At 43.3% G+C, this 24,608-nt stretch overlaps 1 protein-coding gene across 11 annotated transcripts in view; it reads left to right on the top strand.

Annotated features, from left to right (window-relative positions):
- Positions 1-24,608, top strand: part of PCYT1B (phosphate cytidylyltransferase 1B, choline) — a 147,252-nt gene that overhangs the window by 12,544 nt on the left and 110,100 nt on the right. For 2 of the 11 annotated variants that reach the window (XM_086389376.1, XM_086389365.1), the window contains exon 1: positions 12,881-13,201. The exons of 2 other annotated variants lie outside the window; for them this stretch is intronic. In XM_086389376.1, coding sequence (XP_086245502.1) covers positions 13,085-13,201 — 117 coding nt within the window. In that variant the 5' untranslated portion in view covers positions 12,881-13,084. Of the gene's footprint in view, positions 1-12,653; positions 12,830-12,860; positions 13,202-13,272; positions 13,408-14,791; positions 15,096-24,608 lie in introns of those variants that run through there. 7 more of the 11 variants (XM_086389366.1, XM_086389372.1, XM_086389364.1 and 4 more) reach the window with 7 other exon arrangements.

Raw genomic sequence — 24,608 nt, 5'->3', positions numbered from 1 at the left:
GAACAACCCTGTGCATACAGTAGGATGCTTAGCAGCATCTCTGGTCTCTAACCAGTAGATGCCAGTAGCACCCCTCCACCCAGCTTGTGACAACCAAAAATATCTCTCAGTTCAGTTCAGTTCAGTCGCTCAGTTGTGTCTGACTCTTTGCAGCCCCATGGACTGCAGCACACCAGGCCTCCATATCCATCACTAACTCCCGGAGTTTACTCAAACTCATGTCCATTGAGTCAGTGATGCCATCTAACCATCTCATCCTCTGCCCTCCCCTTCTCCTCCTGCCTTCAATCTTTCCCAGCATCAGGGTCTTTTCAAATGAGTCAGTTCTTCGCATCAGGGGGCCAAAGTATTGGAGTTCCAGCTTCAACATCAGTCCTTCCAATGAACACCCAGGACTGCTCTCCTTTAGGATGGACTGGTTGGATCTCCTTGCAGTCCAAGGGACTCGAAAGAGTCTTCTCCAACACCACAATTCAGAAGCATCAATTCTTCAGCACTCAGCTTTCTTTATAGTCCAACTCTCACATCCATACATGACCACTGGTAAAACCATAGCCTTGACTAGGTGGACCTTTGTTGACAAAGTAATGTCTCTGCTTTTTAATATGCTGTCTAGGTTGGTCATAACTTTCCTTCCAAGGAGTAAGCATCTTTTAATCTCATGGCTGCAGTCACCATCTGCAATGATTTCGGAGCCCCCCAAAATAAAGTCTGTCACTGTTTCCACTGTTTCCCCATCTATTTGCCATGAAGTGATGGGACCAGATGCTATGATCTTCGTTTTCTGAATGTTGAGCTTTAAGCCAACTTTTTCACTCTCCTCTTTCACTTTCATCATGAGACTCTTTAGTTCTTCACTTTCTGCCATAAGGGTGGTGTCATCTGCATATCTGAGGTTATTAATATTTCTCCTGGCAATCTTGATTCCAGCTTGTGTTTCCTCCAGCCCAGCGTTTCTCATGATGTACTCTGCGTATAAGTTAAATAAGCAGGGTGACAATATACAGCCCTGACGTACTCCTTTTCCTATTTGGAACCAGTCTGTTGTTCCACGTCCAATTCTAACTGTTATTTCCTGACCTGCATACAGATTTCTCAAGAGGCAGGTCAGGTGGTCTAGTATTCCCATCTCTTGAAGAATTTTCCACAGTTTGTTTTTGCTGCTGCTGCTGCTGCTAAGTCACTTCAGTCATGTCTGACTCTGTGTGACCCCATAGACGGCAGCCCACCAGGCTCCCCCATCCCTGGGATTCTCCAGGCAAGAACACTGGAGTGGGTTGCCATTTCCTTCTCCAATGCATGAAAGTGAAAAGTGAAAGTGAAGTCGCTCAGTCGTGTCTGACCCTCAGTGACCCCATGGACTGCAGCCTACCAGGCTCCTCCGTTCATGGGATTTTCCAGGCAGGAGTACCGGAGTGGGGTGCCATTGCCTTCTCCGCAGTTTGTCCCTAGACATTGTTAAATATCCCTTGTGGGACAAAACCACCCTTGACTGAAAACTGAGTTAACTACATAACGTTCTTTCTCACTCCTCATTCCCTGGATGTCTCCAGAGTTTGCTTGCTGTTTTAAACCCTTGGAAACAAACATACCAGGCTGTCTACATTTTCCAGGGAATAATGTGAAAAGAAATTGACTGAGTCAATATTACTCATCTAGGTGACATGAAGGGCTCCTTGCATTTCTATATTGAAAAGTAGCAGACAAAAAAAAAAAAAAAACAAACAAACAAAGGAAGGAGGTCTAAAAAAGATATTTATTTAAGGCACTCAGCTAAACACTTTACTTATATTTTTTCTCTACAAAGCCTTCAGGGATATAATTAGCTTTACTTTATTGGTAAGGAAACTGAGGCTGAAAGATGTTAGGTCATTTGCTGAAGAACACATAGTTTGTAATTTAGCAGTGAATCTAGAAGTCTGATGGCAAACTTTGTGCATTTATATACATTGCCTTAGTATAGGCACTTAAAGTGCTAGACAACTAATAAACAGTGACCAAATTTTAACTTTTCAAAAAACACTTTATTATGGAAAATTTCAAATATATGCAAAATTAGACAAAGCAGTCCCTTCCCATTTGTCCTGTTCGTGTACTTCTCATCCAGCTTCAAGAATGATCAAATGAGAACCTACTGTATAACAATGGTGGTATTATTTGTGCTAGGGACTGCCATGGTTTAATGCTAATAGTTTTTAGTTCTTTTTAGTTTAGTTTAGCTAATTCTTTTTAGTTCTTATGTTTAAATGGTGTGGTGAGGTTAAGCCTATTTTGCAGAAATAAAGGATTATTTTTCTTTGAAAGTGTTTATCCCATGCTTGCTTACTTGCTTACTCAAGAGAATTTCTTCTTACAGCAACGATGGGCTTCTGTGTATATGGTTCTCTCAAGCACCATTAGTGAGTCATTCGATATAACCTCTCCTCTGGCTTAGGGTTAGGGTTAGGGTTTAAATTAAGATTAATTAAGATTAGGTTTAAAATGATTGCTTTTAGACATAAGGAAGGTTTGTACATAGCCAGCTTCTTGGGACACATACACTAATAGGGCTTATTTCTTTCAATGCAAACAAAATACAGAGTCTTGGAAAAAAGAAGGCCTAAACAGTTTGGGAGTCAAAATCCGTGTCTTAGTTAAGTCTCTCACCATATCTGTTTCACCATAGTGGTTCTCAACTTTTTTTTTTTTGGTTTTGTATCTTTAAAAGTTCTGATACTGTGTCACAGGCCAAGTAGGCCAGAATATCTAGGGAGTGGGAATACAGCCTTGGGGTTTGAAAACCTCCGTCCCCCGGTCTGCTAATAATTTTGATGTACAGCCAAGGCTGAGAACTTTGGGGAGTGAAGCAGAGATGGTGAGAAACTTTATTAAGACATGAATTTATACCTCCTAAAGTGTTAGGCTGTCTGTTTTCAAGAGTAAGATATTTGGTATATTGATAGTTGGGGGCCTTTGGAATGATCAGTTTTCACCAGCACCACCTGATATTATTCAGAGATTTACATTTCACTCACAGAAGATAACCTGGGGGGGGAGGGTCCACTTCTGCTTGTATGATGGAGGAAGAGCCCATCTGATGCCACTTTTTTGAAGATTTATTAGAAGACATGAAGACATCAACTTGAAGGAGCGTTTCAAGATGACATCCTCCACTGGCACCTACTGAATGACTCCAAAAGGAGATTTATAGGGGCCTAATAAAAGGTTTTATCTAGCTAGATTGTACCATTTAATGTCAAACTAAATGAAAAGCTTTCAACCAGAAAGCTAGCCAAAGAGAGCGAACCAAGCAGAGCATGGGAAATGAGCTACAGAGGAAGCACGTGGTGAGGAGGGGCTTTGAAGTCCAGCAGACCTGAGTTTGAAACTCCACTCTGCCATTGTCTGGCTCCATGACTTTGGACAAACTACAAAACCCTTCTAATCATTGATTCTTTCCTGCAAACCTGGTATAGTGCTTATGCCTGATACAGAGTACAGTTTCATAAATTACTAAGTATTAAAATTACAGGCAATGTATTGTTCCAATATCTGGAAATGAGATACCAGGTCCAGCTCATGCTAAGGAAAGTGTGATAGGCAGAATGATGTACCCTCCCCCTCAGGATGGCCACATCCTAATTCCCAGAACCTGGGAAATGTGTCACTTTTCATGGCAAAAGGGATTTTACAGATGTAATTAGGTTAAAGTTCTTGTGAAGGGAATAAGCATCCTGCATCACCCACGTGGACCCAATGTCATCACAAGGGTCTTTTTAAAATATATATATATATATATATATACACACACACACATATATATATATATATATATGTATTTATTAATTTGGCTGTGTTGGGTCTTAGTTGTGGCGTGTGGATCTTCCTTGTGGCCTGCGGGCTCTTTGTTGGGGTGCATGGGCTTCTCTCTAGTTGCGGTGCTTGTGCCCCGAATGGCGAGGGCTCAGTAGTTGTGGTATGCGGGCTTAGTTGTCTCGAGGCATGTAGGATCCTGTTTCTCTGCATCCCCTGTAATGGCAGGTGGATTCTCAACCGCTGGACTGCCAGGGAAGTCCCACAGGGGTCTTTTCAAGGGAAAAAGGCAGGCAGGAGAATTAAGGGATGTGACTACTGAAGCAGAGGCTAGAGGGGTGCAACTGCTGTTTTTGAAATGGAAGGAAGAGGGCTGTGAGCCAAGTAATGCTGGCAGTTCTAGAAGCTGGAAAAAGTCACCTCTGGAGGCTCCAGGAGAAAGGCAGTCTTGCTGATATATTGACTTTAGCCCACTAAGTATAGGCACTTTAAATCACCTATGGCAATTTTAAGAACTTTAAGATGATAAATTTGTGGTGTTTTAAGCCACTGTATTTGTGGTAAATTGTTATAACAGCAATAGGAAACTAATACCAAAGGTTAAACCAAGTCTCTCTTTGAGCATTCAAAGACTGCACAGGGTTCACAAGATGAAAATTTCACTTTGGAGTCCAAGCTATTCAAATGAATTAGTATAAAGTCCAAGGAGTGTAATACTAGTTTACTTGTGAATGAATTTATCCATCTTGACATCAGATGGTCTTGATGCCTCCCTTGCCAGTCAAGCATATTTATAGCAGATCCAGAAGGCCAGGGGCCAGAATCCTGCAGTATTTGCTGCAGTACTGGGAAACTATGCCTGGGGAGAAAGCAAGAAGGAAGAAAACTGGTAATGGCAGATCAATAACCAAGAAAGACACCTCTTGGGGATTATCAGAAGAAGTGTTGATTTGGAGGACAAATAGTGTCATATTCTGGAGGACAACTCGATAAAGTAACCCCAAAAATGTATATAAAACCTTAAAAATGCAAGTCCTCTGACTCAGCAATTTGACTTGTAGGAAAATTTATCCTAGAGGAAAAAGGCTGGATTAGTATGCATATCATTCATCTGCTTAAAAAATGCTTTCATGGTTCCCATAATTGCTTATAGAATAACACTTGGGGAGACCCAAGGGAGATAGCAGTACATCCACATACAGTGGATAATTAAGAATGGCAGGGGTTTGTACTGGCCATAGCTTCATCTACACGTGAACCTGGATAGATTAACCTTGAAGGTCTCTAAGCCACCTTTGCTACATTTGATCTCTTTTCCTGAAAAATCACTGAAACAGTGATTGACTAACAGTTCCCATGTTAAATTGGTGCCTGCCCTTGAGCATGTATTATAAACTATCATCCATTTTTGTGCCTTAAATAAATAAAAAATTTTATATAACTGTGTAATTGAGCCATTAAGCATTGAAAATTACCTATATTCTTACCCGCTGACATTCAGATAATATATTTGGCATGCAAAAAGCTGTGATTCCAAATTATGCTCAAATCCAAGTGAGGAATCTTTATTCATTTTTTTTCTGCTGTATTATCTGTTTCGGCCATATGTCTGGACCCAAGCCCCGTCAAGAAGGGACAAAAATTTACATAACATTCTCAAGTATGATGGTGGCTGCATTTGGAGTTTTGATTAAACTGCTCTACATGCATGATTATTACTTGTAAACAGATGATTAGATATTAATTAGACAATAAGTGATTGTAAAGCACTTGGAAAATAAAAGTGTTTATAAATACCACCAAGTAATAGCAACAATAATTCTTTACTGACTACACAGCTGCTAATGTCAATAAGAATGATTTATTCTAGCTAAGGGCAACTTTAATTTATGCACAAAAGCTGCTATCATATCTGTTTTGCTAGAGCAAAACAACATATGTCATATTTACAACTGATTTTACATCAGCATGTAGATAAATACATCTCATTTTGATAAAAACAACTTCTCTCTTTTAGGACCTTCTCAAACACAGGCATAACCATTATAGTCTGGTGTCCATGAGTGCTAAGAACTGGTGCTCCTTCCCGTTCATCTCTCTGACTTATGTCAAATATTTATTTCTTTAAAATATAAGATGATAGGTGACATTTTGTGAATGGCATTTTCATTCATGCAGTAGGTTTCTCATGTTGAGTCTGTGCAGTTGCTCCCTAGCACCTTAAAACTCTGCATAACAGACTCAATAAATTCTGGTCAAATAAATGAGGATAATTCTTTTCTGGTTATTCTAGAAGCTGGAAAAAGAAGAAAATCCATGTCAAGAATAAAATAAAGCACTTTCTATCTTCTTGAGTTTGTTTTTCAAACAAAAAGTTTTGAAACTTACTGCTTTTTCTGTCCCATCATTATTTTTTCCCCTAATGGCCTGTATCAACCTCCCTCTTGACCCACTGGTGAATTGGGCAATGCTTCTGTAAACTTGAGCCCCTACAATGAGTCCAGGTCCGTGGTTTCAGAGGTAGGAAATGAACTGAATGAATACAAGTGAAGAGTGCTTCATGTTACATGGATTCAATAGAAAAGAGGTGGAGAGGTTATTTGGGGTGATGAGATATGCATGAGTTAGCTCAGCGACCTTGTTAACAAATCTAAGTAAGGCAGTGTAATCTGGTAGAAAAGAGAGTTGAACTTTGCTTCAGGAGGACCTGGACTCAAGTATACTTCTGCCACTTACTCTATGACCTTGCTCAAGTTACTTAACCTCTCTGAATCTGTTTGCTCATTTGAAAATTTTCAGTATTAAAACTTGTCAGTCCCAGATGATAGAATTCACTGTGTAAAAGAAACAAGTGAGGGGTGAAAGGCTTTACCCAAAACTTTTATCACCACAGTTTCCCTGGAGTGAGTGAAAAGGAGTAACTCCTGAGTTTCATTACTTAGATGGTGAACTTTTTTTTTTCTGGGCTACATCAGATTTTAGGTCCAAACTGTCAGCTACATGTAGAAAACTGGGGAACTGATTCAATATAGAGCCATGAAAGTCACAAAATTCCATAGATGGTCAGAGTGGTTTCTGGGAAACCTTAAGTTCTGTGAACTGGTTCTTTCCATGTCCTTTCCTTGTAGTCATATACCTTATCTGAAGTAAATCTGAGAAGATGAAGAAAATGAAGGGTAAAGGAAAAGAGGAAGAAATAGTGAACTCAGGAATGCTGGTAAGGCGGGGGGAGGATTTGGAAGGAAGTTTTCACATATGGCCTTCTTTATAAATATTAAGATCACTATAGGGAATTCCCTGGTGGTCCAGTGGTTAGGACTTGGCGCTTTCACTGCTGAGGGCCTGGTTTTAATCCCTGGTCTAGGAAATAAGATCCTGAAAGCCTTGAGGCACATCACCCATCCCCACCCCCTCACCCTGAAAGGCAGTATAATGTATATAGGGACATACAAACTTCTAAAATTTTCAGTATGGTTGACTTAACATTTGTGTACAATGGATATAAAATTTATAGGAGCATGACTGGATTAAAGATGGAGGAAAAGGGAAAGGTATTTTTAAAGAAGAGCAGGCTTAAATGTAATGCCTGGTTTTTAAAAAATAGGCATACGTTGTTAAGACTCATTTTTATCCACATGTGATGAGGATATGAAAGGTATTTGCCATAAGAAATACATCATGTTAGAACTTTATGATGGGACTCTGAAATGGTATTAGTTGTAGATCCCTTAGAAGCAGACCCTGAGAGGAGAATTCAAGTTCAAGTAGTTAAATGCGGAGGTGAATCTGGGCAACATCCACAGGAGTGTGGGCAAGGGAGCCAAGGAAAGGAAGACAACCAGTACAATTTGTGGCCTATGTCAAGCAGCTACCACCATGGGAAGTTGAACTTAATCCCCCTGGGGAACTCTGGCAGTCAGTGTAGAACAGTGTAGACTCAATTATCCCACTTGAGAACTGAGTGTGTGGGTGCGTGCTTAGTAGCTCAGTCCTGTCTGACTCTTTGCGACTCCATGGACTGTAGCCTGCCAGGCTCCTCTGTCCACGGGATTTCCCAGGCAAGAATATAGGAGTGGGTTGCCATTTCCTCCTCCAGGGGATCTTAGCAGTAGGGTGTTTATACACTGAATCCTCTCAGTCATTGGCTGAGAGCTCTTGGGGGTGTGGATGGTTCCTTTTCTGGCCCTTCAGCTTCGAAAGGTTACATTCGGGGAGGCTGAGGGCGGGGCTTTCGGCGGCCAGATAATTCCCTCAGGAGAGATGCAGGTGCTGGCTTCCCATTGACAAAAAAGGGAAGGCCTCAGGCATCAGGCAAAGCTCGGACAGTTTCTGGTCCGAACAGATTATTTTAGTTTTTCCCTGCAGATCTTTGGGAAGAGTATTTCCAGCAATGCGATGTTGAAGTGAAGAGCGCTTGCGGGAAGAATGATGTCATACTTAGGTCTCTTCCTAGCTGAAGTGAAGGTCCCTATGACGGTTTCCTCACCTGATCAGATGTTGAGGGGGTTACAAGTAGCCCACTCTAAGTACCTAGCATAGTGCTAAGAGCATAAGAGGCGCTTGATAAATGGTAGCCGGAAAAGATGGTGGTGCTTGGGAGGGGCAGCGCTAATCTAACAAGTCCTCACGAAGATACAAGATGCAAGGTTGCAAGATGCAAGAGCCCAGTCCCCGAAAGTTCCCTGGGGATTTTCTGAACACCCTGCTTCCAACACACTCCCTTTGCTTCGGCTAACTGCTGATAGGACTCCCCAGCATCGCTCTTGACTTTCAACTTAGTTTCCTTTCACCGACTCCCTGCACCTTTCTGTTTGTTCGTGTGCTAACCTCTGCGTGCCCCGTATCTGGCTCTTGATCCCTTTTGCGAGAAAGGGTAATAATGTTAATTTTCCCCCCAACTGTTATAGGCAGGAAAATGTAAAACAGAAGCCCAAACCCCCCATAATTCCATCTTAATATCGTGATCTATTTCCCTTCAGTGCTTTATCCTAGGATGTATTAATACATATCGCAAAATTGGGGTTATTTCCAGAATCATATGTTGTGACCTGATTTTCTCATCTGACACAATCTTTACACGTTCCCCTAGCATTAGTTTTTCTTCAAAACATGATTCTTAATGCATGTATAATAACATATGTATGTATTTTATTTTTAACTTTTTCCTATTGCTGTAAATTGTATCACTTTTTTTTTTTTGCCTTTTGTAAATAAGTCAGCATTAACATCTTTGAAACTATTTATGAGCTTCTGATTATTTCTTTGGGGATAAATTCCCAAGGGAAAGTTCTGGGGCCAAAGGGTATGAACTCTCTGAAGTATGTAGCATGTACTGACCAATGTCATCCATGGAGTTTTATGTTTTTAAACAGTGTTAACATTGTGCATAGATTTGTGTAACTGTTATTATAATCAGGATACAGAACGATTCCATAACCCCAGTAACCTCCCTCCTGCTATCCCTTTATAGTCATCCTCCCATATATCCCCTAGAGCAGCGGTCCCCAACCTTTTTGGCACCAGGGACCAGGTTCATGGAAGACAATTTTTCCATGGACGGGTGGGAGGAATGGTTTTGGAGTGATTCAAGCGAATCACATTTATTTTGTACTTTATTTCTATTACATCAGCTCCATCTCACATCATCAGGCATCAGATCCCACAGGTTGGGGACCCCTGCACCAGAGGATTATGAAATATTTAATTCTATATTATGTAATTAACTGGTCATTCTTAATCATCCTAATAGCATCACAAAGCCCGAAGTTACAATAACCCATTCAGGTATTAAGAAGTTCCTGAATCAGGTTGCAATAGCAGCCAAGACTGACCCCCCCAGAGTGGGTGAATCTGGTAAAGGCCCCTCTCAGACCAGTGCCTGAAAGAGTTTATTTCTCATTAGATCTGTGAGCTTCAACTACTGGGCTATGGAAAGAGGAGCATGAGGAGCCAAGACAGGCTGGGGTAGGATTAGTGGGAATGGAGTTAGTTATAGAGCTGACAGTCACAGCAGGTAGAGGTCCAAATTTTGAGGTTCAGGGACTTAGGCTGATAATGTGTCAGGTTCGACTTGGATCTAGCACATAGTGGCACTATTAGCTAAAGGTCTGACTTGGGTGACACAGTGAAGACATTTTAAGCAGAGGCAGCATCTTGTTTTGATGTGGCAGGGGAGAATGAAGAGGGGAAGAAGAGGGTATCTGCCCGCTCTGACAACCGAAAAGGTGGGGGATAACCACACAGTCTAGGCTCTGGGGCAAGAGGGGTTCACAGGGACTCCACTAGTCACCAAGACTCTGCTAAATGGGCACAGGTGAGCCTCCCACTCTGAAGGGGGAATTAGAGGACCAATTACAAACCAAGCTGGGAGCTCAGTGGCCTGGAGCACAGTGAAGGTTTGGGGGCTAGGTGATTTTCAGTGGATCTTGTGGCTTTAGGCAGTGGTTCTTAAACTTTAGGGTATGGCAGAATGCCTCCAAAACCCAGAGGATTCATTAAAACTCAGATTCCTGGCCTCTACCACCTGAGTTTCTGACTCGGTAGGTCTGGGGTGGGGCCCAAGAATTTCTGACAAGTTCCCAGGGCTGTGGCACTGCTCTTTAGGAGAGCCACTACTGCGAGGCAATGAAAGTATTAAGACCGAACGGACAATCTCCTTCCCATATCACCTAGTATAGGTGGGAAAGAGACTCCTAAATGTATTGCAGGGGTTGGCCCTTTCAAGTAAAAGGGGTTGGTAGAGCCAAACTTGCAGCTTGAGGTATTTTGTGCTGCTAGGAGATCCAACCAATCCACCCTAAAGGAGATCAGTCCTGGGTGTTCTTTGGAAGGACTGATGCTGAAGCTGAAACTCCAGTACTTTGGCCACCTCATGCGAAGAGTGGACTCATCGGAAAAGACCCTGATGCTGGGAGGGATTGGGGGCAGGAGGAGAAGGGGACGACAGAGGATGAGATGGCTGGATGGCATCACCGACTCGATGGACATGAGTTTGAGTGAACCCTGGGAGTTGGTGATGGACAGGAGGCCTGGCGTGCTGTGATTCATGGGGTCGCAAAGAGTCGGACACGATTGAGCGACTGAACTAAACTGAACTGAGGCAGGCAGATAAGGTAGGAATGTCCTTTTTCAGATGACCCAAGTATCACCAGAATTCCTGCATCACTGAAGTTCTCTTAAGTCTAGCAATGCCAAGTGATGTCACTCTGATTTGCAGGATCTATAACTACCAAACTATAAATATCTCCTGCAGAATCCATTTTGTTTTTCTTGTAAGGCTAGCTCTCTTTGCTAATTTGAAGAGTGATTAAAAACATAATAATAATGCCGCGTTACATTACTATAGAACATTCTAATTCACAAAGGGCTTTCACGTGATATCTTATTTGCTCTCCCCAATTCTATGAAGGAGGCAGGGCAGGTATTCTTATCCCATCCTTTGGACTACTGGTTCTCTAGGTATGGCCCATGAACCTGCAGCATCAGCATCACCTACGATCTTGTTAGAAATGCAGATTTTGGTCCCAGCCAGACCTACTGAACCAGGTCTTGAGGGACCAATAATTTACACTTCCAACAAATTCTCAGGTGATGCTGAAGTTGGTGCTGCTGGTCCTTGACCATACTTGGATGAAAACCACTGCTGCTGCTGCTAAGTTGCTTCAGTCGTGTCTGACTCTGTGCGACCCCATAGACGGCAGCCCACCAGGCTCCCCCGTCATTGGGATTCTCCAGGCAAGAACACTGGAGTGGGTTGCCATACTACTATAGATTAAAACGAAAGATTTAGAAGCCCAAGGATTTCTATCTAGATATTTTTCCTACCAGTACACCTGCTGCGTCCTTCCACCTTCCCACCCCTGCATCCTTCCAATCCCAGTTTTCCTGCTTGTGAGTTTGAGGCCCTGAACAGTTACTCTAAATTTCAGTTTTGTCACCAGTAAAATGGGGATAATAATAAGATCGACCTCTTTGGGTTGTTATGAAGATTAAACAAGATCTAGGTAAAGTACCTAGCAGTGTGCTTGTGCTTAATAAATGCTAGCAATTACCAAGGTTTTTTCCCCCTTACCCTATGGGCTTGTGGGATTTTTATCACCCAGACCAGGGATCCAACCCCGGCCCTTGGCAGTGAGAGCAAGGAGTCCTAACCATTGGACCACAAGCAAATTCCAATATCATGACTTTTATTAAGTTCTTTCCTTTGGGTGTGTGTCTCCAGAAAGTCTTCCTAAAGTGGTGGTTATTCCTGGACGATTTAGACTTTAAGGCACACCATCTTTACCACCCCCATCTGGGATGTTTCTGTGATTGCCATGAGCATTTGGCTGAGAGCAGGGTGCCTAGGGAATGGGAGCAAAGGAAAGGTTCAAGGACGAGTGTATCGAAGGGCAGACAACAGCAAGACCTCCTTGAGGAAAGTCAGAATAGCTGGGGAGGTTGAGGGAGAGAGAGTGGCTGAGGGAGGAAGCAATTGTGGAGGGCAGTCAGAAGTGGGAGGCAGGTTGTCAAAGACAATCTACCTCCTTCAAAGTTCCTCCCAGAGCAGCCCCAGGGGTAAATGCCAGGGCTACAGTGCCTCAGGGGATCTGCCAGTGCAGTCAAGGGGGTGAAAACTCAGGTGCTCACAATAATGCCCTGATATGTCCTCCGAGGCCAGCTGGCAATTGTGGGCACAAGGAGTTTGGACTCAAAAGTGGCTTTGTCTTCAGGGTGACTCCTATTTGGCAAAATTCTGACTACAGCACATCAAACACTCCTGTCAGGGACTTGGTCCTTTTTCAGTGGAGATCTGCTATGTTCTGTCTCGAGGCGTGCTGGGCATCTCAGGACGCGGTTTTTTCCTTATCTGGGTTGTGCAGCCGAGGTCCCCGGCCCAGAATGGTCCTAGACCTTTGCAACTGAATTAAACAGAAGAAACAAAAGCAGCAAGTTCGGGCCCTGTGGGCACGGCCGGCCAGCCAATGGGGCCCGGCCGCTCCCCGGCGGAGTGGTACTATGATGACAGTAGCCAACCAGCGCGCTCCATGCAAATAAGGTACTGTATCCCGCACCCGCCGCTCCAGTGCAGTCTGGTTGTTATAGTGATAAACTGAGGCCTTGCCTTTTGGTTTCTCGGAGGAGGAAAGGGGCGGGGGATTAGGGGGTAACCTCTTTACTTCCCCCTGGAAAAGACAGAAGGGATGAAGAAGGGGGATGGGTGGGGAAGAGAAAAATACGTGACAAAGAAAACATTCGCTGCCTGGGAGGAGACTCTCAGAGGGTGTAGAGCTGGAGGGAGCATTCACTGGCCATGCCAGTACTTACCACTGATGCTGAGTCAGAAACAGGTATCCCAAAATCCCTTTCCAATGAGCCTCCCTCAGAAACCATGGAGGAAATAGAGCACACATGCCCACAGCCTCGACTGGTAAGTAAAGACAAAGGATGCAAATGTATGCGTGGCTATGGCACAAAAGAGTTCCTTCTGCGCATGCAGCCAGTGAGGAAAGCAATGCTTGGAGGATTTTCATGTAAATGAGAATGGAGCTACCGCCTAATCCTTCTCAGCTGTTTATACTTAGCTTCTATACCGGGCGCTGCTCTCAGCTTACAAAGCATTATTGTATTGGCTGGGTATGAAGCGGGGCGCTTGGGCTATGCTGTTTTTGTGTCTTGGGAGGAGGGGATGGGCTTTTCTTCTTTTAGGTGTAGTCTCGTCTAAAGATAAAGCTCCTACGGTACAATTTTAAAATGGTATCCTCTCCACAAAGCTTGGGAAGTGTCCGTTGTTAAGTTCTAAATTCTAGCTAAGGAATGATTCTGTCCTCAACTAATTTCGGTGCCTAATGTCAATTTTGGAAAAATGAGAACGACATGGAAGCCAAACTTACCCGTTCGTTTGAAAATTTCAAAATACATGAGTGAAAGGGTCCCTCAGTATTGTGTTCAGAAATAATGTGCATCTTAAATGAATTGTAAACATTTCCGGAGCATGCTGCTGAGGGTTTCTCTTCGGGTAGTGGGAACCGAGGACAGCTACATTTACTTGGAAAGGGGCTGCATGCCTTTCATAATCAAAGTGTGGAAACAGCACTCAGAGGCTTCCTTGCATCTCAGTGAATGGTATCCCAAATTCCATCATCTTCTCTGCCACTGCTCATGATTCCTTAAGTAAACGTGAAAAGTGGCTGGTTCTCAACCGCCTCAGCGTGTATCCTCCAGCAATCAAAAGCACCAAATGGATAGTGGGTTTTGGGGTGGCCTGAAGTCTTGGTGAACTTGGCGAGACCTTTCTTAGAACCCTCAGATCCAAGGGACAGACTAGTTAGAGCTATCCTCTCTCTAGCGATAGCCCCCCCATCCCTGTGTTAAAAGTGCAATATTTTGATTGGTTGTGGAGTTTGACCCTGGGAAGAGTTTTTGTTTTTTTGTTTTTAACAAAAAGGAGTTTGTGATGTAGTATTTTCTGTGAACTCCCAAAATGAGGAGATTCCCAAATGAGATTCCAAGGCTAGTCTATCCTGTAACTTACTTGTTAATGGTTACTAAGAGTTCAGAGGGAGATAGGACAAGTTTCTAAAACATGAAAACAAGTCACCTTAGAGCATAGTGGGCTTTTGTTCACTATGTTTCTATTTTTTTTTAAGATCTATTTTCTTAGGACCCTTTACTACTAACTGCTCTCCAGCACTTAAGCCACTTGCTGAACAGTATACATGATGTGGTACCTGTGTTCTTATGGGATACAAACCATCCCAATAAGTTTGTTACCAAGGGATTCCTTTGAACCACTAGACAAGTCTTGGTTAAGGTGTGTGCAAAATGACAAGAACAACAAACTGACCCTTAAATACTTGTTACAAGATCACCCAGAATATATATTTTTAAACATTATACTCGATGTTCAAATTCTAATCACACACCTTCCTGACAGGTAAAGGGCAGGAGAGAAAGAGGGGGCATCCAGTTCCGGTTTGTGTCAGTGCCCACTTCTTTTCCTTCCTTTTCTGCCTTTTAGCTGTTCTGCTCCTTGGTTGCTTCTGCCTGAGAGAGTGGACAGAGGAAATCAAAGGAAGGAAGTTCAAGTACTTTCCACTTTCCCTTGTGACAGCTCATCTGGGAGGTTAACTCACAAGATCCATGCAAAGCTGGCAGTGTTACGCCTCCACCTCCCCACCATTTTAGAAATGAAGAAACTGAGGTTCAGAGAGAGTAAGCAACTTCCCCAAAGTCACACTGCTTTGAAGGGCTGTAGAGCTGGGATCTGAACCCAGAACTCTACCTGCAAAGTGGAAGTTCTCCTCCGACACACCCTAAGTGAGGTACATTCTTCTCCCATTTTTTTGGCACTTCTGGCTTGTATGTGTGTCTGTGTGTGTGTGCACGTGCATGTGAAGGATGTACAGAAGTTGAACTGTGAAAGTGATTGCTTTGATAAAAGATTTTCCCTGTTGTCCATCATTATTGTGGTCTATAAAAAATTGGCTCTGCCTAAATAGGGGCTATTTACCAATTTGTAAACCATTATTAAGTTTTGGAGGGAGAAGGCAATGGCACCCCACTCCAGTACTGTTGCCTGGAAAATCCCATGGACGGAGGAGCCTGGTAGCCTGCAGTCCATGGGGTCGCTAAGAGTCAGACATGACTGAGCGACTTCACTTTCACTTTCCACTTTCGTGCACTGGAGAAGGAAATGGCAACCCACTCCAGTGTTCTTGCCTGGAGAATCCCATGGACAGAGAAGCCTGATAGGCTGCAGTCCATGGGGTCGCACAGAGTCGGACACGACTGAAGCGGCTTAGCAGCAGCAGCAGCAGCATTAAGTTTTGGAAGCACCTTTTATCAGCAAAATTTGCATTGTAGGGGTATATTCTAAATTTAGGTTTACATTTAATAGCAAAGGCACATATTACCTACTTAATAACAAAGATTGAAGAGAGTGGCAAGTGAAAATATTAAATTAGCATTTTTATGTTTTTTACTGGTTTCTATTGATCTTTAGCTTTGCTAATATCATCATATTTCAAAGTATATAAATTCTGTGTTTCTCCCAGTACCCAAACATGTCTTCCCAAATCAATTGTGGGTTCCTCAGAGTCTGACTGTTGAGTTGCTTGACTAGCTTTGGAAAGTGCATGGAAGACGTGAAAGATAACCCTTCAGAGGACAGGCTCCTTCCCCCACATGTTACGCACTTGAATTCATAAAGTTTAGAGGAAATAGGACTCAATAACAAAACATTATTTCAAAAAGAGAGTAGCATTTATCAGAGTGGTTGTGATTGTATTAGCTGAGGCACACACTGGTTCCCCAAACTCACTCTAACTTTACCTAGAGATACAGAAAAGGACATTTCTGGGTAAATAAAGGGCCATAAAGGTTTATTGCAGGTCCCAGAATGTGACTTAATGTCACCATCTATAAATACAAACTTTATTTAAATCTCAGCAGTTGTGTAAAATGGCCTTTTTGTAATGAACTGTGTGTGTGATTGAGCCTGGCACTTGAGAAGGTATGTACAAGCATCTCTGTCTACATGTATTTATCTATATATTATTATTATTATTTAAAAAATTATTTATTTGGCTGCATTGGGTCTTACTGTGGCGTGCAGGATATTTCATTACAGTACACAGACTCTCGAGTTGCAGCACATGGGTTCTGGAGTGTGCAGGCTCAGTAGTTGTGGTACAGGGGCTTAGTTGCTCCACAGGATTTTGTTGTTGTTTAGTCCCTAAGTCCTTGGTGACTCCATGGATGTGGTATCTTAGTTTCCCAACCAGGGATCAAACCTGAGTCCCCCCCATTGCAAGGCGAATTCTTAACCACTGGACCACCAGGGAGGAGAAGGCAATGGCAACCCACTCCAGTACTCTTGCCTGTAAAATCCCATGGGCAGAGGAGCCTGGTAGGCTGCAGTCCATGGGGTTGTGAGGAGTCGGACACAACTGAGCGACTTCACTTTCACTTTTCACTTTGATGCGTTGGAGAAGGAAATGGCAACCCACTCCAGTGTTCTTGCTGGAGAATCCCAGGGACGGGGGAGCCTGGTGGGCTACCGTCTTTGGGGTCGCACAGAGTCGGACATGACTGAAGTGACTTAGCAGCAGCAGGACCACCAGGGAAATCCTGTGTTTGGGTATATAATCTTTATAGTGAAGTTTGTTTATTATGATGTGGGTTAATGCTGCCCACAGTGATTGAGTACCTACTACATGCTGAGCTCTGAGCCCTGTGGTACTCTGGAATCTAGAGATACTAGAGGTACTGTGAAATCTAGAGATCTAGATTGTGGAAGAGACCGGCACACACAGATTGGTTACATACAGATTGATAAGGACACAGCTGGCAAAGGGGTGTGTTCCCAGGTGCAGTAGGGACAGAAGGGAGACAGTGGGTAACTCCTTGACAGTGAGTATGTTTGCCAGGGGATTGTTGAGTAGAAACCTGTTTTGTCCTCACTATATCTCTGGTGTCTAATACAGAGCCTGGCATAGCCCTTTAAGGAAAGGGAGTGGAAAGTTGGCATACATAGATAGACAGGACTTTAAAGCAATCTAAACTTTCGACCCTTGTAAGTAGCAAATTGATAAGGATATTGAAGATACAATGGAATCATGTTCAAGGGAGAACTTTTCTGGAAGGTTCAGTTCAGTTCAGTCGCTCAGTCGTGTCCAATTCTTTGCGACCCAATGAATCACAGCATGCCAGGTCTCCCTGTCCATCACCAACTCCCAGAGTTCACTCAAACTCATGTCCATCGAGTCGGTGATGCCATCCAGCCATCTCATCCTCTGTCGTCCCCTTCTCCTCCTGCCTTCAATCTTTTCCAGCATCAGGGTCTTTTCAAATGAATCATCTCTTCGCATGAGATGGCCAAAGTATTGGAGTTTCAGCTTTAGCACGAGTCCTTCCAAAGAAATCCCAGGACTGATCTCCTTTAGGATGGATTGGTTGGACCTCCTTGCAGTCCAAGGGACTCTCAAGAGTCTTCTCCAACACCACAATTCAAAAGCATCAATTCTTCAGCACTCAGCTTTCTTCACAGTCCAACTCTCACATCCATACATGACCACTGGAAAAACCATAGCCTTGACTAGACGGACCTTTGTTGGCAAAGTAATGTCTCTGCTTTTGAATATGCTATCTAGGTTGGTCATAACTTTTCTTCCAAGGAGTAAGCGTCTTTTAATTTCATGGCTGCAATCACCATCTGCAGTGATTTTGGAGCCCAGAAAAATAAAGTCTGACTCTGTTTCCACTGTTTCCCCATCTATTTCCCATGAAGTGATGGGACCAGATGCCATGATCTTAGTTTTCTGAATGTTGAGCTTTAAGCCAACTTTTTCACTCTCCTCTTTCACTTTCATCAAGAGGCTTTTTAGTTCCTCTTCACTTTCTGCCATAAGGGTGGTGTCAGCTGCATATCTGAGGTTATTGATATTTCTCCCAGCAATCTTGATTCCAGCTTGTGCTTCTTCCAGCCCAGCATTTCTCATGATGTACTCTGCATATAAGTTAAATAAGCAGGGTGACAATATAGAGCCTTGACGTACTCCTTTTCCTATTTGGAACCAGTCTGTTGTTCCATGTCCAATTCTAACTGTTTCTGGAAGGTATAACTGTAGATTTTCCACCTGCCTTTCTTTCCATTGGAAGAAATTCTAGGAAAGATGAATAAACAGAATTAAATAACACTGATAAGGAAATTAGAAAAGAGATAGAAAATTACCTAGGTTTTATGATAGAGCTTATGTCTTAGGAATGTAATCTTTTATTTATTTTTATTTGGAGAATAATTGCTTTACAATTGTTGTCTTGGTTTCTGCTATACATCGACATGAGTCAGCCATAGAGATATACATATGCCCCCTCCCTCTTGAACCTCCCACCCACCTCCCACCCTATCCCACACCTTAAGAATGTAATCTTATTTCTACCCTTATTTTTTTTACTGTGGTGGCTCGGGTTTGAGATGTTTCTGAGAATTCTTTCTATTGTTATAGTCTTTATTCTTGGTCCTTGACTTATTTTTCACTCTTTGCTATTTTCTTTCTTAAACTTGATACCATGTGACTTACAAAGTGGACTGCCGAAAAGCGGAACTGAGGGGCCGTGGATAGGGTGTAACAGCCTTCTTTGGAGACCCAACCCCTGAGGGATGGGACTCCTCCTGTGTAGGGACTGTGTCCTCCTAGGTCCCCAACCCTCAGTCGATGCCTCTCGGCAAATCCTCTGGGCCCAGGGAAAGTGAAGTGTTAGTCGCTCAGTCGTGTCTTGTCTGACTCTTTGTGATCCCATGGGCTATAGTCTCTGTCCATGGGATTTCCTAAGCAAGAATACGGGAGTGGGCTGCCATTCCCTTCTCCAGGAATGTTCCCGACCCAGGTGTCCTGCATTGCACGCAGATTCTTTACCGGCTGAGCCACCAGGGAAGCCCAGATTTACCACTAGCTGCATGATTTTGGTCAGTTCTTTTCAACTAGACCCAGTCATCCTGAAAGCTGTCTCCTTTTGGTTAACGACCTTGGTCAAGTTCTTCTAGAAGTGCATTCTGCTGTTACAGAGAAGTTGTAATTCTAGCCTGCAAAATCAGTTCCATGAACATGGATGTTCCACAGATTAACTGAGAAGGCCTTGGAAATAAAAAAGGGCTGGTTCTATATGCCACGTTGGCAGGAGTTCATTTTGGGCTTCACTTCACAGTGGAGCAGTGCCAAGAGACTGCTGTCTTGCAGAAGGTGCATTATGTCAGCTGGGATGTAGGGCGCTCCCCAGCTAGTGCTTGAAAAGATGACCAGATTTCCAGAGACATCCTCGGATCCCTTTATGAGCCCCACCATGTCTTTAGCTACTCAGCCAGCATACATTTTAAAAGTGAGATACTTATTGTGCTAGGTCAGTGAAAATAAACAAACATGAGCTTCCTTGGGCATTTACTGTGGTCGGCTGGAATTCTGCCCAAGGCTATTATTAGACATCTTCCTGCTGGTCTCGGTTCAAATACAACATCCATTTCTTACAGGTTGATAATAGTCAGGCATATTGAACATGGGGTCAATGAATTCGTTTCTCCTATTCTTTTACATTTATTCTTTCACTACCCTGCCATTTGCCTAATGCTAAACTCCTTTTCTTGAGATGGTTGGATGGCATCACTGATTCAATGGACGTGAGTTTGAGCAAACTCTGGGAGATAGTGAAGGACAGGGAAGCCTGGCGTGCTGCAGTCAATGGGGTCGCAGAGTCAGACGTGACTTAGTGACTGAACAACAACAAAACTCCTTTTGGAAGAAATTAATATAAATCAAATATTTGTTTTATTTTGATGTTTGAACATATAGAAATGGAAATGGCATGAGGCAGTGAGGGGGATTTAAAGGATTCACTGACGCAAGACTTTAGAAGGTAACCAAGAGAAACCTTAGTCCCTGACCAACATGATTCACAGTAAGCCAGCTGCTTAGAAATTTCCACCCACAACAATGCACCAGGTGCTATAGAGAGAAATGAAACAAGTAATCCACAGGCTGAAAGATCATTTTCATTTAACAGGAGGCAGTAGTTTGGTGGATGGAAGCATGCCAGGACACTGAAATCCCTTAAGAGAGCTTTTTTTGTAAGTTTGGTTTTAATATATTGGGCTTTCTACAGACTTTAAGCTGTATTTCATCCATTGAGCAGAAGTACTTCCCAGCAGGGAGTACTCCATTAACCTGATACCCAAGTTAAGACAAGTCCCTGCATTTGAAGAAAAGGTGCCACTTGATGGTCCCAAGATGTTTGTGGACATGGAAAGGTTGGTCTTTTTTTAGGGGATCTTCAGCCCTCACTGTGAGTAGCATACTCCAGCTGCTAGAGTATCACTGCCTAGTGGCGATACAATGTAATTTAAATTTTTCTAGTAGCCACAATTTAAAAAGTTTTTTTTAAAGGTGAAATTAATTTCAATAGAATATTGAATTTAATCGGTACATAAAATATTACTATCCCTCTTTTTTTTAGTGAGAAGAGTTTTTATTTTTAGTTTTGGCTGTGCTGGGTCTTTGTTGCTACGTGTGGACTTTCTCTAGTTGCAGTGACCGGGGGCTACTCTTCATTGCGATGCACAAGCTTCTCATTGTGGTCACTTCTCTTGTTGCAGAGCACGGGCTCATAGTTGTGGCTCACAGCTTAGTAGTCCCTCGGTTTGTGGGATTTGGGGCTTCCCTTGTGGCTCAGCTGGTAAAGAATCTGCCTGCAATGTGAGAGACCTGGATTCAGTCCCTGGGCTGGGAAGATCCCCTGGAAAAGGGAAAGGCTACCCACTCTAGTGTTCTGGCCTAGAGAATTACATGGACTGTATAGTCCATGGAGTCGCAAAAAGTCAGACACAACTGAGGGACTTTCACTTTCACTTTATGTGATTTTAGTTCCTGGACCAGGGATTGAACCTGTGTCCCCTGCATTGCCAGGCAGATTGTTTATCCACTGTGCCACCAGGGAAGTCCAATATTACCATTTCAAATATAATCATTATAAAGATAATTAATGGGGTATTATAATATCTGCACTGCACAGCTTGTGGGATCCTAGTTCCCCAACCAGGGATCGAACCTGGGCCCCCAGCAGTGGAAGCATGGAATCCCAACCCTGGACCACCAGGGAACTCCCTTTATATTCTTCATACCAAGTCTGAAATCTTGTGTATCTATTACACTTACAACACGTTTCAGTTCAGACTAGCCAATTTCAAGTGCTTACTTGCCATATATTGCTTTAGAGGGAACTTGGATACCTGCCTAGGCCTGTGGAGGATGATCTCTGAGAAGCCACAATGACAAATAGATTTCATGTCACATAGCACATAACAGAAAAAAATCACCTTTTTGTTAGACTATTGCAGCAATCTACATGAGAGTTAATAAGTTTGAAGTTAGAGGTGGGGTAGTGGGAAAGGCGGAGAAGGCAATGGCACCCCACTCCAGTACTCTTGCCTGGGAAATCCTACGGACGGAGGAGCCTGGTAGGCTACAGTCCATGGGGTCGCTAAGAGTTGGACACGACTGAGCGACTTCACTTTCACTTTTCACTTTCATGCATTGGAGAAGGAAATGGCAACCCACTCCAGCGTTCTTGCCTGGAGAATCCCAGGGACGGGAGAGCCTGGTGGGCTGCCATCTTTGGGGTCGCACAGAGTCGGACACGACTCACGCGACTTAGCAGCAGCAGTAGCAGCAGCAGTGGGAAAGGAGAGTACTGGATGCATATGGGAGACCTTGAGGTAAATGGGTTTTCCTGGTGGCTCAGTGGTAAAGAATCTGCCTGCCAATGCAGGAGATATGGGTTCGGTCCCTGAGTCAGGAAGATTTCCTGGAGAAGGGAATGGCAACCCATTGCAGCCAGTATTCTTGCCTGGGAAATCCTGTGGCCCGAGGAGTCTCATAGGCTACAGTCATGGGGTTGCAGAAGAGTCGGACAGGACTGAGTGACTAAGTAACAACAAGGAGATAAATGCCCTAGGATCTATAACTGAGTTTGAAGGTGAGGCAGTGTCAAAACTACTCAGTTTTCTGGCTGCAGTGAGTGGGTGTCATGTGAGCACCCAGGAATAGCAGGTTGTGAGAGTTATGTTGGGGATACCATGGGAACTTCCATTTGAAGGTGTCTAGTGAATGTTTGGTCTTGGAACTCAGAGTTCTGAGCTGAAGATGTTGATCTGGGAGACCTCAGTTTGAAGGAGATGAAAGTGAAATTGAGGTCATGAAATTGATGGGAGTGACAATGAATCGGACAGTTTCTGGACTGCTAAAAGAAGTGGATGAAAATGGTTAACTAGCAAGAGTGACTCCGTATAATCTACTACAGAGTAGTTCTGAAAAGCAACTGACCCTGAGCCATGCTCTGAGGTTCTTGAAAGGAGTAAAATAGAAGAGCTATAATTAAAGCTATTAGAAAGCTCCTTATATCTGCCTGTCTCTACATGAAATCTGGTTAAATTACTCTACTCTATCCCAGAATCTTCCCAGGATGGAACGCTGAGGGACACCATTTAAAGAACCAGTAGAAGAAAGATCACGAAAATAGGACAGATCTTTCAAATATCTGGGAGATCAAGGGTGCCAAGGGCAGGATAAGTTCTGTGAAAGTAATATCCAATAGAACCCAATGCAACAGAGAGAGATCACATGAGATAATAAGGGAAAGTCTCCTTTGGATATAGGAAGAAGAGATTAGTGGTGATGTTTCAGTGACGTGTTGAAATCAGGGGCCAGATAGGTTGAAGAGCATTTAGGGAAGTAGAAGCTTGACCAAGAGGAGAAACTTATAGAATGTATAGGACCCAACGGTGAATAAATCAGGGTTTAAGATTGAGAGAGGCTAGCTTTTCTCTTCTCTTGTTCCTTCCATACTTCTCTCCATCCAAGATGCAAAAGCTTCTGGTCAGTTCATTCTTTTAAATTGTTAATAATTGCACTTATATATAAGTGAGAAACAGCCAGTGGGAGAAGGTGAAAGTGATGGGGAACACTGATGAAGGGAATATTAGACTGAAGAGGCTGGGATCCAGCGCACAAGTGGAAGAATTGGCTTCTGATTCTTCCGGTAAAGAGACATCTCTCCCACTGTGGTGATGAAGAAGCTAGTAAGGATGGATTTGGTTAAGAATAAGCTATAAGGGGAAAAGGAATTTAAAGTTGAAAGCCTCCTTTCTTTGATAGCCTCTGTTTTCTCCATGAAGGTGGAAGCAAAGTCATAGTGACTTGGTTCTGGTAGGTGCAGAAGTGTAACTATGGGATAGCCTGGAAAGTCTGTCCAACCCCAAAACGTTTCCTCTCCATAGGCCTCCAGGCTGTGGCTGGGGCAGTGGGGGAAGGTGGGAAGGCTGAGTGAAGCCTGATGAGATGTGGTATCAATGAGCGGAAACCCTTCTGTTTCTTGACCTCTGGGGCTCCAGACCAACCCCCCAAATCAAGACAGAGCCGTATCTGTAGCCTCATGGGTACCAGACTAGCCCACAGCAAAAGGGCTGGATGCTGGCAGGATAAGGAGGCTGCAGCTTCGTTTCTGCTTACTGCAATCCACAGTCTGATTCTAACATCCGCTCTGCCATTGAATTAATTATTGTGTGAGCTTAAGCAAATCACTTCTCTCCGGACCTCAATTCTATCATGCACTATGAGTTGGATAGCTGATCTTTGGTTCACCTCAGTGTGCTGTTTGACCCAATGCTCATATCAACAATCAGGGCTACCCCACTCTTCACCTCCCATTGGTTTTATCCATTTACAGTAAAAACAAGTTGAATGACCTTATGGCAAGACACACTGGCAAAAGTATGCATAACAAATGTTCACAAAATACTTTGAAACTTTGTATTAATGTCGTACAAACCACTTTTGTTGTCTTCTGCTTTATTCTTCAGCAAGATGGGATGCATTCTGAATCGTGTGTTGAATGTTCTAGTCATTTTCAAAGAAACCTGTGTTGAATCTCTTTTTAATGTGAACAATAGCCTTCTAATTTCTCTATTTCATAATACTGAAGTTCAAAATACTGGGTTTTCTTCGAGGCCAACAGTATGGCACTGAACTCTAGGGGCCTTCTTCAACTGCTGCTGCCCATCTAAGAACCGTGTTTGGGGTTCAAGTCCAACAGTGGGTCAGGCCATAGTCCTGTGATGACTCCTGTATCTTTCGCTGGTGCCCACAGTAAGCTTCTCAGTGCCCCCTTCGTGAAACTAGGAAGACTTACTCTATCTCATCACTGGAGGCAGGATGTGATATAGGAACAAACTAAGTCATTGTAAGCTAGGCCTATTTTCTTCCAATGATCTCCCAGGTAATAGCCTTTAC

The sequence above is a fragment of the Bos grunniens genome, chromosome X (assembly GCF_055505025.1).
Source record: "Bos grunniens cultivar Pamir isolate PY7600 chromosome X, Bosgru_T2T1.0, whole genome shotgun sequence".
Lineage (NCBI taxonomy): Eukaryota > Metazoa > Chordata > Mammalia > Artiodactyla > Bovidae > Bos > Bos grunniens.
Note: the sequence above shows the minus strand (reverse complement) of the source record. Positions and strands in the feature narration are given on the sequence as shown.